The 14702-nt window shown below is 36.5% G+C and overlaps 1 protein-coding gene across 2 annotated transcripts in view; it reads left to right on the forward strand.

Annotated features, from left to right (window-relative positions):
- Window positions 1-836: 836 nt before the first annotated feature.
- Window positions 837-14702, forward strand: part of CABCOCO1 (ciliary associated calcium binding coiled-coil 1) — a 133474-nt gene continuing 119608 nt past the window's right edge. For both annotated transcript variants that reach the window (XM_081075306.1, XM_081075305.1), the window contains exons 1-2: window positions 837-956; window positions 12547-12650. In XM_081075306.1, coding sequence (XP_080931432.1) covers window positions 876-956; window positions 12547-12650 — 185 coding nt within the window. In that variant the 5' untranslated portion in view covers window positions 837-875. The remainder of the gene's footprint in view (window positions 957-12546; window positions 12651-14702) is intronic.

Consider the following 14702-nt stretch of genomic DNA (forward strand, 5'->3'; position numbering starts at 1 on the left):
TCTGATGTATTAACTTGTTAAATCCTCATACTAATGCTGTGCAGCAGACAGGTATTACCCCATTTTACAAATGGGAAAACTGAAGTACTTGATGTCTGATTAAACTTCCTGCATAACAACCCCCATGCAGGTAAATATAAGCAGAGCACATTTCATTTTCAAAGCAGGTATTATCCAAAGAGAAATACTCATACTGCCACTTATTATATTGTTTAAAATGTTTTTATAATGGAAAATTTCAAACATATATAAAATAGGAAGAGTAGTGGAATGCCCACCTCTCACCATGTACCCAGTCTTGATTCATCTACTATACTTTCACTCATTTCTCATGGCCTTCCCATTATTATTTTGGAGTAAATCCAGACATGATATCATTTCATCATCACTAAACCTTTGAGTATGTATTTCTGAAAGATAAGAACACTGTTTTCTTTCTAAACACAACAGTAACATCATACACCTTAAAATTTCAATAATTCCTTAATGTCAAATGTCAATCAACGGTAAACTTCCCCACTTTAATATTGAGAACATGCTATGCGTTAGCATTAGACACTTCCACGTATTAGCTCATTTAAATGGCTGTTAAATGACTCCCCCCCACCCCCACCCCGTTTTCACTTTATTAAAAGAAAGTGTTGGTCACTACTCTGATTCAAACCCCCGTTGCAGGCCTTCCCAGCACAATGCCCTGCAGCGGCCTCCCCCGGCCTCCCCCTGTTTCCAGCTCCCACTGCGGGATGCCAGCCCTTATGGGGCCCAGGCTGAGAAGCCGGAAGCCGCTTTGCCTTGGGATCCAATCTCCAGCCCAGCGATCCCGGCCCCGCCCCAGTTGCCTAGGCAACAGAGGGCCGCTTAGCTGGGGCAAGATCATGGCTATTTCTGGGGGGACAATTCCCGGGGGGACGACCCCAGCAGCGTTGACCCCGGTGATAACCTTGACCGAGTCGGAGGTACGTCGCCCCTTCCTGGTACCTGCCACCCGCGAACGCACGCTCCCGGCCCGCAGGGCCTGCGGCGGAGGCCAGCCGGGAGGAGGCGCCCCACGCCTGGGTTGGGTTTGCCGCCCGATTGGCTGCGGAGTTGGGAGCGTGCCCCGGGCGGCGCTGGGGTCTCCCGGACTGAGTTGGGGGTCCGGGAGGCGAGCGGGGGTCCCGCAGGTATGCCCCGCGCTCCCCAAACCCTGCTGCCTGCCGCGTCCGATCCGCCCGAGCGCCCGGCAAAGTGCCCTCGAATATAAACTAGAAATTCTTCCATTGGACGGTTCCAGGCCCAAATGACCTCTGTATGAGCTTCTCCCTAGGCTCTCTGCACTTAAAAAGGAATCTTGGAATTTTAATTGGGCCAGTCCCTTTTGGAAATGTCTACTAGTTCTTTTGCAGTGATCACCGTTCCGATGGTTCAAAAGGAGTAAGGGAATAATAACTCTTTCTTGGTAGTGGATTAATATTTGGAGACTAGGGCTTTGTGTTTCCCTTACTATTTTACCATTTCTATAAATATATACACACCTGCATACAGGATAAGAGGCAGGACAATGGAGGAGCACCTGGAAAATCAGCCTTCCGGGTTATGACTTAGTTACTCACCATCAGCTTGTCTTCAGCAAAGTTAAACTCCTTGGGCCCCAGTGGTTTCTTGTGTACAGTATTTATCTTTAGGCCCCTCCCAATATCAGCTCCAATAATAAATGGGTTTTAGGTAACTAATTACTCATAAGCTTAGCATCCTGAGATTTTAATTAAGAACATACCTGCTTCACCAGCTACTACTAAAAGATGTTCACACACTAAAAGTCTTCACACGCTGACACCACCATGTGGTTTCTATGACTTTTTTTCTTTAGTTTTTTAAGGCTCCAAAGGTAAATTATGTTATAATTAACATTGCTATGCTCATCTCCCTTATTTGTGCAGTAGATAAGTATTAGTTGCAATTTTATAAATGAAGAAATTCTCTGAGCATGGTACCAATAATTCTATGCCTTGCTCAAAGATATACAAAGTCCTTCCCAATCTAGATTTCTTCCCATTACTATACTCCTATGCAGACAGCTAAGGCATGCTGACTCTCCTATGAGCCTTTTGAAATTAGCATACATTAAAAACACATTGTAATGTGACAAACTGATTACTAAGCCAGTTACTCCCTTGTGATTTCTAATGTAAGTAAAAGAATTTCAAGAGGCATAGGAAATTTCGCAATCAAATTGTTATTTAAATATATACAAAAACTTATGAACAATTGTCATTGTACACTTACATATATTTACCCACGTAGATAACGTCCTTTCTAAGAAGACTCAGACAATTTGGGTCTTAAAGAATCTGTACTTAAAAAAAAAAAAAAAAAAAGGAAAGAAATACCCTATAATTTTTTTTTTGAAAAAAAAGCACATTTTATTAAGATAGTTTTATATTTTGTTTTAATAATAGGTACTACCAAAGTAAACTAACCTACTCCCCACCAAACATGCCCTAGTACACGTAACAAATACGAAGAACATCTTACCGACAGACAAGTGTTGGCAAAATACTGATTTTATGCATATAATTAACTAAAGAAATAAAAATGTATCAGACAAATACTAGCATCAGATCTTATTCCACTGCTGGGAAAAACACGGAAGACATCCAGTTGGAATTCGGACTTAGCTGTGCTCAGTTACTAAGACTAACGTTAGGCTAATGTGCTGCATGGTAGAAACTCCATTTTCCATTCTAATGGAAGCAGAATACTTGCAGTTCACAGAGAAAACAATTGACCCATAGGACTGTATCATAGAATGACAAGTCCTGCCAGCCTCCCATTTGTACTGCCTGGGGTTTAGGGGTTAGATGGAAAATATGAGAAAAAACTCTGTCTTGGAATCTGTTCCCAAGGCCACAGCTTTTCAGTTAGATACTGAAAGATTCTTCTCAGATCTTTCCAGAGTTGATTCCCCCAAAGACAGATCCCTCACAGTGTCATTTCTAATAAATTCGGTATCCAAATTGACTTAGCTAATAAACTATGTAGTCATCTGAGCCAAGCAGTAGTGAAATATTTTTCTTGCCAAGTCAATCGGAAGTTAAGCAGAAGCTTTCAATAGTCTGAGGTTTCCCATTTGTTATTTGTTGCCAATATCTAGAATAAAACCAACCAATTATCCCAATCACATAGTAGGCACTCAATAAAATATGATATCTAATTAAGATCATAGGAGGTCTGACATATGCCAGGAGAGGTAGTTATCATAAACTAAAATCTACTCTATGAGATACTGTGAACAAGTAGACATGAATTACAAGTCCAGGAAAATATTTTTCTTATGACATTGAATAAACTCTTCTTGCCAACTTTCTGAATTCAACATGCTAGGAGTAACATTGGAGTAAATGCCTCCCTCTAAAAGACTAAACTATTAGTCTGAATAAATGCACAAGAATAAAAAAATAACAAAAATCTGAAAATAAATATTTGCTATATATAGATGTGTAAGTGAAAGGAGTTTATAAGTGAATTTGGAAAAGAGTTTATAAATACTTAAAATTCAATCACCAGTCTTTTATCAAAAGTTTGTTCATAAACTGACTTTCTTAATATCTTCTAAAATACTATTTTAGAAATATAATTATTTAAGTATTATACTTAGAAAGGGCTATACTCACATCAGAGACCTAAAAGAAAATGTAAAAGATTATTTCCCATATTTCCATTTGCTTTTTCTGAATAATGTTCCTTTAGGGTTACCACATTCCCAAATAGATGACATTTACTCAATGCATTTGGGTCTTTATCAGCACAGGAGGACACCTACCATGTTTTCCCAAAACTAAGACCTAACCGGGAAATAAGCCCTAGCATGATTTTTTAGGATGACATCCCCTGAATATAAGCCCTAATGCATCTTTTGGAGCAAAAATTAATATAAGGCTCGATCTTATTTGGGGGGAAACACAGTACATAATCTTGAGGGAAAGATGAGTGTCACTTGTCTTCGAGAGCCTCAACATGGCCAAGAGGAAGGCAAAGACAATTCTCTCTAAATTAAGGGTCCCTACAGACCTTGAAAACAGCCTCCACCCCATTATTGGCAAGTTAGGGAGAAACACTTGGGGCTCAATTTGAGCAGGAAAATGATCAGATTTCTGCAGTTTCATTGTTACTCAAGAGGTATTTATTGAAGCCATTCACAACACATAGTGTAGTTCAGCCTATGCAGGACCATGGGGAGAACACCTAAATATCACTTAAAATATCGTTGAGCAAACAGTACTAACATACCTCAAAATGTTACTATACAGCAGTAGTCTTTATCAGACACTGAGAACCTCTGGGAATACTGGCTGTTGGGTGTGGAGATATTGACAAACATTTGGGCTTGTCTTTTCTTCTTACTATTTGTCTTTGGGTTTCCTGGCTTATTTAAAAAGTCCTGCTTCTTCTCCCCCCTGCAGCCTCCCTTTCAGGTTGAACAGATAATCTTCAATCTTTTTCTAATATTTAAAATTTAACTTTACTAAAGTTAGGTCTTTAACACAGCTAAAATTAATGTTTCATAAATGTATTTTGTGTATGTGAAATGAGGATGTAATTTTGTTTTCTTGTAGACATGAACTATCAAGTCAGTCAGCTTCATTTACTAAATAAACCAACCTCTATCTTACTGAGAATGGACTGACTGCCGTTATATTATATGTATACATGAATAGGCACAAGAATGGACAAAATAGTCAATTGAACATATTATAGAATCCAAATAAATGTGTGTGTGTGTGTGTGTGTGTGTGTACTCAGATATATGTGTATAAATTTATATGTAAGCATTTGTATCAGAAATTTTATGTTTAAAATAAAATGGTATGGCACTGACACAGAATGGAAAAACTGGTCAGTGGAAAAGAATAAAGAATCCAAAAATGTACATGTATTTTTGTATCAAAGCACATTTTTGGATTCATTTTTGGATTCTTTATTCTTTTCCACTGACCAATTTTTCCATTCTTGTCAGTGTCATACCATTTTATTTTTAAAAATTATTTGTGGAGTTCAGAATAATACAATTCAGATTTGAGATTGTCATTGCATTACATTTATAATGTGGGAAGGATTTAATTTTTTAAATTTGAAGATTTCCAATAAATCTCTTATCAAATCTTGTTATTAAATTTTTGGTGTCCTATACCTTTTTTTATTATATTTATAACCAAGTATAGTTTAATCAAGTTTTGCTATTTCCATTTCTAATTAACTTCTCACATAGAGAAAAGCGAATGTCCTTTACATATTTATTACCTCAAACCATGTTAATACAACGTGAAGTTTCTTAGGTGTGCAACCATATAATCTTCAAATAAAGATTTTTAAAAATTTCTTCATTTCTAATATTTAAGCTATATATTTAGTTTTCTTATTTTATTAGTTGAAACCTCTATAGTGTGTTGAATTACAATAATGTTACTAGCCGAAATCCCATTTTAGTTCCTGGTTTTTATAAGAGTGACTTCAGTATTTCACCATTCAATATGATGTTTTGCAAATAATTTTTTCATGTTTAGCTATCTTTTTCTGTTCATATATTACTGAGAGTTTTGCTGATGAATTCTCTCTCTCTCTCGCTCTCTCTCTCTCTCTCTCTCTCTCTCTTTCTCTCTCTCTCTCTCTCTCTCTCTATATATATATATATATATATATATTTTTTTTTTTAATTTAATTTGACATAAAAAGTATGGTAGAGTTGTTCATAATGATCCATCCTTTCATTTCTGAAATTAATTTGATCACAGTGATAGCTTATTATTATTCTTTTAGTACACTGCTGGACTCAATTTTCTAAGATAGTATTTAATTAGAATTTTTCCCTCTAAATTCATTGATTTTGGTTTATAATTTTCTTTTTGTGCTAGTTCAGGTTTTTGTGTGTAGACTATGCTGACTTCTTAAAAGTTAATTATCTACAGTCTGTAATTATTATGCTTAGAATTTATGTGTTCTTGTTTATTAAAACCTCAAGTGTAAAACTCTGGGCATGGTGACTTTAGAAAGTACTTTAAAAAGACTTTAAAAAAGTTCCAGGTTACTTCATGTATGGTCAGTTCCGTTTTTTTTTCCCTTTACCCCTAGTCAAATTTGGTAACTTATATATTCCTAAGAAATCACCCATTTTCTTGTACTTTTTAAATGTAATTCCATTTAATGTGGCATATATTTTTTCTTTATTCTTTAATCCCATTTGCAAAAGATTTGTCTATGATTGTTTTAAAGAACTAGCTCTAGCTTTTACTTGTCTTTCTTTCAACTATGTTTTTTCTTCTTTTTCTTAAATTGGCTTTTTAGCGTGGCAAGTAAGGCAGTCTCCTAGGGCACGAAATTTAAAGAATGCCAGAAAATTCAATAGTCAAGATAAACTATATTTTAATGCAATATTTAAAAAAAAACAAGTTAATGTAAGAAAATCCATAATGGATCAAAGTTTTAAATAAGCACTGCATTAGTATTACTGATTTTTTTCCCTTTTGCCTCAGGCTCCAACATCGTTTTAGTTCATTTATTTTCAGACTTGAAGAAAGTCTTTCAAACTGGAAAGTATAGATCTCTCTGTGTTCTCCATGATTGTGAAACCCCTCTTCAGTCATCTTTGGTGAAATGTGTTATCTTTCTCTCTTTTTTTTTTTTTAGAATTTTTTAATTAATTAATTTTCGGTTAGTTTCAGTTGTACAAAGCAACGTAATAGACATTTAAACCCCTCATGAAGTAATAACCCAATCCCCAAGCTCCTACCCCTCTGACATTTACTACCTTCCCTATGTTATACGCCACATCCCGTGACTTTATATACCTGTATATTTAGTTAGGGTTGTCATTCAACTATATTCAGCCCTTCAGGTGCATAGAACATGGGTCAGGCATCTGCACCGTCTATGACGTGATCCCCCTGATAAGTCCAGTGCCCATCTGTCATCTTACATGATCTTTACGACATTGTTGATTATATTCCCCATACTGTATTAACTCTCAATTTGTATTTCTTAATGCCTTCACCTTTTTCACCCTACCTACAACCCCATTCCCATCTGTCACCCTGACAGATCTAGTACCTATCTGGCCCCATACCTAGTTATTACAATGTTATCGACTGTATTCCCTATGCTATACCCTACATCTCCATGGTTACTGTATAACAGTTTTTCAATCCCTTCCCCTTTCACCCATCCTTAACCCCCTCCCATCTTAAAGAAGTCCCTCTAAGATTCCTTGTAATTCTGGTTTGGTGGTGATGAACTGCTTCAGCTTTTTCTTGTCTGGGAAGCTCCTTACCTATCCTTCAGTTCTAAATGACAGCCTTGCTGGGTAGAGCAATCTTGATTGTATGTCATTGCTTTTCATCACTTGGAATATTTCCTGCCACTTCCTTCTTGCCTGAAAAGTTTCTGTTGAGAAATCAGCTGACAGTCTTATAGGGGACCCCTTGTAGGTTACTAACTACTTTTCTCTTGCTGCTTTTAAGAGTCTCTCTTTGTATTTAACCTTTGGCTTTTTAATTATGATTTGTCTTGGTGTTCGCCTCTTTGGATTCATCTTGTTTGGGACTTTCTGTGCTTCCTGGATTTGTATGTCCATTTCCTTCACCGGGTTAGGGAAGTTTTCTGTCATTATTTCTTCAAATAGGTTTTCAATTCCTTCCCCTCTCTCTTGTCCTTCTGGTACCCCTTTATTGTGAATGTTGGTACGCTTGATATTGTTCCAGAGGCCCCTTAAACTCTCCTCAAATTTTTGGATTCTTTTTTCTTTCTGCAGTTTTGGTTGGGTGTTTTCTGCTACCTTATCGTCTACATCGCTGGTTGTATCCTCTGCTTCATCTAAGCTACTGTTGATTTCCTGTAATATATTCTTTTTTCTGTTGTTGTATCCTGTATTTCTGACTGGTGCTTCTTTATGGTTTCCATCTCCATTTTTATGCTTCCTATCTCTCTGTTGAAGTTCTCCCTGAGATCACTGAGCATTCTTATAACCAGTGTTTCGAACTCCGTGTCTGATAGATTACTTATCTCCATTTCGCTTAATTCCTTTTCTGGAGCTCTGTTCTGTTCTTTTATTTGGGACATGTTTCTTTGTCTCCCCATTTTGGCTGCCTTGCTAGGTTCGTTTATATGTATTAGGCAGAGCTGTTATACCTCCTGGTCTTGGTAGATGAGGAGTAGGCCTTATGTAGTAGGTGTGCTGTGGGGTTCAGTGGCTCAGTCTTTCTTGTCACCTGAGCCACGCCCTCCAGATGTGTCCCTTGTGTCCCCTCGTGTGGGTTGTGTGTGCCTACCTCTTGTAGTTGAGCCTTGGTTGATAAATTGCACATCAGTGGGAGGGACTGACCCTTGGGCTCACTGGTTGTGAGGACTGGCCTTGCCGACAGTGGAAGAGTTGTTGTGCAGGGCTGACCCTACAGAGCAGGATCTGCCCCAGCAGGACTCTGGTGCCTACCCAATCTGCCCCTTGGGTGTGTTGTACTTGGAGACGGCTGGGTGATGCTCTAGCTCATTTTGAAGCTGGCCACTGGGGGTGCCAGCGCCAGGATCATCTTGGAGAGGACCGAGTGTAGGTCTACTTCAGCCACAGCTCGTACCCCACCAGGGCCACCCAGCGGGAGCCAGAAGAAATCTGCAGATGGCTGCCTCCCATGCTGTGCTTAGAAGCTCCTTGAGAGGCCAAGCTGCGAACCAAGGCCGGCTGCTGCCAGTGCCAGCTTAGGTCTGCTCAGACACAGGTACAGGACATGTTCAATCCAGATGCTGTTTGTCTGGGTTCCGCAAACCTTTGAGAGACACTAGGAAAGTGCACCTTGAGCCAAGGCAGGCTGTCTGCATGCAAAAGTCACTGGAAGCCGCCTGGGTGTGCCCAAAAGTTGGGTGGGGCGGGGTAGGGGATGGTAGGGACCCCCACAGCCGAAATAGTCCTCCCGATCTTTAATGGTCACACATAGGTATGGGACCAGCCCATTCCTTGTCTCCGATCTTCCTACCAGTCTGAAGGTGGCTTCTGCAAGTCTTTAGTTGAAAGGCTTCACAGTTCAGCTTGATTTTAGACAATTCTCAATAATGGTTGTAGTTTAGTTGTAATTTTGATGTGGCTGTGACTGAAGGTAAACACCACATTTACCTACTGCGCCATCTTGCTTGTCCTCTATGTTGTCTTTCTCTTAATGAACATTTGTTAAGACTCTTAAGACACTGCCAGTAACAAAGGCCCCCAGAAAGCTTACATTCTAGAAGGAAGACATATATATAATGTGGAAGGTTTAGGTGACATTAGAGAAAAAATTCAGAGAAAAGATTATCTTGCAAACATCAGGCTTACAATTTCATTGCTTTTAGAATAACTGCTAAAATCCACCAGGTGGTGGAGTAAAATGAGTTACAGTGTGGTTTAGCTAACATATTTTCCTAGTCAGAGATGTAATTTTACAGAGAAAGCCACAATTACATACCCACATTTTTATTAGCCTGTTCATGAATTTTCTATTGTATCTTTAATTTGTACAAATCAGAATGTCTGTGTTGAAAGATTAAAGATTTTTAACCACCTTATATCCTTTCTAGTACAAGGCCATATATAAACAAACAAAAAGGAGCAGCAGTTTAAAATAGATCCAGGAATTCAATTTAAAACAAAGAAAACAAAAAACAGAGGCAAACCTTCCTGTAAGATGATTATCGGAAGCTATCAAGTTTTAGTATAAATGAAGCACTAATATTAGGCATTTTAGCTAGAATTATTTTTGTACTTAAGGTTAAGATTATTATATTCTCCTTCATATAGTTACTGTGTGACCTATATTTTCCTATCCATAAAAAAATTTAATAAAATTGATCTGAATGTCTGTATAATGTACCTTTCATGTATATCTTTATTCATTATTAATAATGATAGCAATCTTGTGTGTATTAAAACACATCAAAATGATATTTTTTTAAGATGAATCCAAATTTAGGTTCAAATGACTTGCTGTAAGTCACAAAATTAATTAGTATTCAAACCTCATGAGATTTCTAAATCCAAGTCCTGCTTTTCATCACGCTGCATCATATAACAGTGTCATCATATGATGGAGATGAATTCAGACAGTCTATTAGCAACCTATGTTGACATAACTAGGATCTGCAGAATTCTAAAAAGAAGTAAAAGATTGAAAGACTGTCCCTGAGGAATTTACAATCTAATGGGATTGACAGTGAAGGAATAATTATACTTTACTGCTACTAATATGTGTATATATATATATATATATATACATATATATACATATATATAAATATATATGTATATATATGTGTGTATATATATATATATATATATATATATATATATATATATAACCAACAAACATTTAAACAAATATGTAGCCATATATTATGGACTAAAATACTATCCTACCTAAAAACTGAGTGTATTTAAATCAATTACAAGTGTTCGAGTGCCTACTAGGTACAAGGTATTATACATTAGGTGGATAATATGGAAGCCTAAGATATTTTTGTCTTTTTGAGATTACAATCCAATAGACTGACCTAGTTTAGGTTAATTTCCTAACCCTAGATTACAAAAAAATAGCTAATAAAGTAGCATATTTTATTTCTAAATGATATTTTTAAAAATAAAAATATAATAACCTATTATAAAATACAAACTTTAAGCTGATTACCATTTCCAATAAGTGTTAGCTTTGATTTTTGTCCTCTGGAAAAAGAATAAGGAAAATTTGGGATATAGTTTTATTTATAGCACAGCATTTTGTTGCTTTTCTTATTTATTGGAGTCCATTTACATGGAAGGATACATAACTATTTGTTGAATTGAAAACATTTGCCCCCTCTCGCCCGAAAATCTCACAATCCTTTTTGTTGTGAAGCTGCCTCTGTTACCTTTATTTCTGTCTCCTTTTCCATCCCCACTCACAGCTTTTCTCTTCTTGCTCTGGCTTTGGACACTTTCACACTTGCAGTGACTCCTAAATTTAAACTTGACCTTTCTGACTCTAGCATTTCTAATTAACCTCCAAACATTTCTTCCTTGATAGGCATATTCCATCTTAAACTCAACCACTGAAACTAAATTCATCATCTTGCCTTCTTAAAATTAGCATCATTTTCCAAAGCTTCTATTTCTATTTTGTGTAACAAGAGTGCTACGTACAGATTTGCAGATTATACTCTGAACAAAAGAACTGGGCTGAGGGTTGAGCAGGAGCTGAAAATATATTCACAAGTGGTGCACTTGGGCACAGGGCTATGTCACTTAAGACTTTTAGCACTTCCTGCACCCAGAGAGGATGCGTTTGTGTAGTTCACACAAAGGTGGCATATGTGCGATTGGAGGCCCTCAGTATCACCTTTTTCTTCCAGTCACTTAGTTCAGAAACTCAGACTCTCCATTCATTTTTCCATCTTTTGGTCCCCCATATGTAACATGTTGCATTGACCCCTTTCTTTTCTTTTCCATTGCAGCCCAATGCCTCATTCCTGAACTGGTTTTGTTGTTGTTTTGTTTCTGATATATATATTTTTTCCGTATTATTACTTTCAGGTATACAACATGGTGATTAGACATTTATATAACTTACAAAGTGATCACCCCAATAAACCTAGTACCCATCTGACAGCATACATAGTTATCACAATAACAACCTTTCCATTTAACTCTTCCTCTGTGTCCTTTCTCTGCTCCTGTCTTTCCTTCACCCTGCTACAGATTATTCTTACTTCAGGTTATTTATTGCCTATATTACCAAGAACAAACTCTTCAGCCTCTCATTCTTCAACCAGCCAGGACCTGAAATATTTATGATAACTTGCACAGTATCTTGCATCTTGTAATCACTCAGTAAATATTCATTGAATTATTAAATGTAAGATCTCCCACAATAAGTTCCCATTGCTGACTTCCCATGTAGGTCCAACTGGTCCCCCCCGCCTTGTACCCCAGGCACCACTGTGAACTACTTTACATTTTCAGAACTGGTACCCAACAGCCCTGTCTTCGTTCACCTGGGGCATTATCCATGCCATTCTCACAAAGTCCATTCCTGGACCTCATCTCTATAGACTTTCCTTGTCCTGCCTCTACCTTTATCATTTCTTTTTAGACTGACTGCCACTTGTTTTTTATGACTCACCGTCGTATTTTCTTTTTAAAGTCATCCTTGGTTTATTCCTCTCACTAGAAATTAAGCTTCTTGAGGCTAACAAGTCTTTCTTTCGTGTCTTTGCCTCCTCTTGAGCCCCAAATTCAATGAGGAATATGTAGATATTCAAAAATATTTGTTAATTGGAAAACCATCACCCAGTTTTAAATGTGCAAAGACACATTGACTATCCATTGGACTTTTCAGAAGAGAGGTACCATTACTTAAAAACAGAAAAGAAAAATGATTATCTAGGAGACTGTTGTTTGACTTTTATTTTTTCCTGATAGCAACTAGACTACAGTAAAAACAAATTTGGTATCATTGGGATTAATAAGTAAAACATGTGATTGAAATAACTGATTCCACTTTTCTTTTTCTTTGGTAGAGAGATGCTGAATTCCAAGAACATGAAAAGATTCTGTCCCCAGATTTTCTTTCAGTTGCTCAAATCACTGAACTGCTGGCAGTGGATGTAGATGGAGTTCAACGGTAAGCCCTTCAGTATTATAACCAAATATAGAACAGTTTTACATCTGCATCTGTAAATGACCATTATATATTATTATACCATGTATATGCGTATGTATACCCGGATTTACACCAAACATAATATTTGTTATTGTTTTATGTAATGTATATATCTTATATAAATAATATATTCGTTACTATTATGCATATTATGTATTACATGCAAATCTCACAAACATTATGGAATAGAGGCAATTTACTACTGAGAAGGAATTATGACAGATGTACTGGCTGGAACAGAAATCGGAGAAGGGAAGGCATATTAAGAGCAGGTGACACTGGCAGGCCTTTTTCCAAGATGCTGTTCACCTCCAGCGCCTGGAAATCCTGGTGATTTGTGATTTGGCCGTACTGCTATCTGAATTTTTAAGTATTAGTCAGTCAATAAAATATCTCACTGATTTTTAAACTAGTATTTCATGGTGATTTTACCATTTTTGTAGAAATGAATGCTCATTGGAAATTCTGATTTTTAGTGTCAGAATTGATTAGTAAAATACATTCATTTTATTAGTATCACTGATTATTTATGCTTTAGAAAAATATTATTTTCCATTACTAGGTAATCCCAAATGTTGTTGGCCATTGAAATGCAAAAAATAGGTGTTTAATACTAGGCAAAATGATATGAGGCAAATTACAGATATTTAATATAGTTTACAATTTATTTTTATTATGCATTAAATAAAAGTTGTTATATTAAATTCAATTAATATTAAATAGAAGGTATTGCAAACAAATGCTTTTTAGATTTATTTCTTGCCACATCTTAAGTTGTACTGTGTATCATGCCTTCTGTGACAATCTTCTTTTTCTTCAATTATTGGTTGTCTTTGTTGTTAAATACCTAAATGTAAAAGTATCTTTAATCTTTAAGAAGTGAGGTCTAAGACAAAGGAAATGATACAGAGGGTGGTCCACAAGTTAGCAATATGGAAACAACCAGTGTCAACGTAGGTTGACCTTTAGACGTCTCATGAATAGAATTCACCTGAAGTAATCTGAAATTTTAGGATATCAATTTTGGATAAAAGACACCAGTGTTATGTCAGGAGCCATTTCTTTGGAAAGTAATTCTCTTGAGGTTTTTTTATAATAGTAATCCTGAAATATTTGCAATCAATCATTCACTTTCCATTTAAAATAACATTATTATAAATGGGATTCTATACCTTTCAACATAACAGAAATATAATTTAGGTGTCCTGTCACTAACTGACAAAAGTATGCCAAAATCAAAGTACAAAGCTATAAACCTATTTAAATAAATTATAGGAAATCAGCACATTTCCCTACCTTTTAAAAATAAAATTGTGCTCCTTAAAGCAGCCAATGAAACAAAACATGAAAGTATCATTAAAACATGTTTGTGCAGTACACTTCAAGTAAAGTCTGGATACATTTCTAATGGTCTCCTAACTACCATCAATCATGTTTTAATGTAACCCTGATTTGATTTACAGATCCACCCAAATCTTTTTTGAAAAAAAGATAGGGACTAAATTGGAAATAACTACTTAAACACAGAAATAACACTAAGAGATCTTTTAATAACCTTTCTATAACTGGGCCTCCATGAGCTGTTCCGTTCTTGCCTTAAGGCTTATTTCTGCATGTCATCATATTTGAAAAATAAAAATGCACTCCAATTTCAAGAGCATGCAAGAATAATGTAATATTTTTACTGAAATTCTTGGTGAGATAGTTACATCACCTATCACTGTAGCAAAACTTCCTAAGTGACTATTAAGCATCTTTCTCTTTCTCTACATTTTCCCATGCTACAGCTGTGGCCATTTCTCCCCTTCCCCTGTTCCATCTCCCTTTATCCCCAGAGGAAAAGCTTACAAATTTGCCAGGAGGTCGTGGAAACTGCATTCGAACTGCCGCAGCATATTGCTCCAAATGCCTCCCTGCATAATCTCCTTTGGGGTGAAATGACTGAACAAAGAATACAAATGGTACATATGTAGCTCTGCAATTCAAGTCGAAGGTTAAGATTCAAATGGTACT

The sequence above is a fragment of the Rhinolophus hipposideros genome (genome assembly GCF_964194185.1).
Source record: "Rhinolophus hipposideros genome assembly, chromosome: 15".
NCBI lineage: Eukaryota > Metazoa > Chordata > Mammalia > Chiroptera > Rhinolophidae > Rhinolophus > Rhinolophus hipposideros.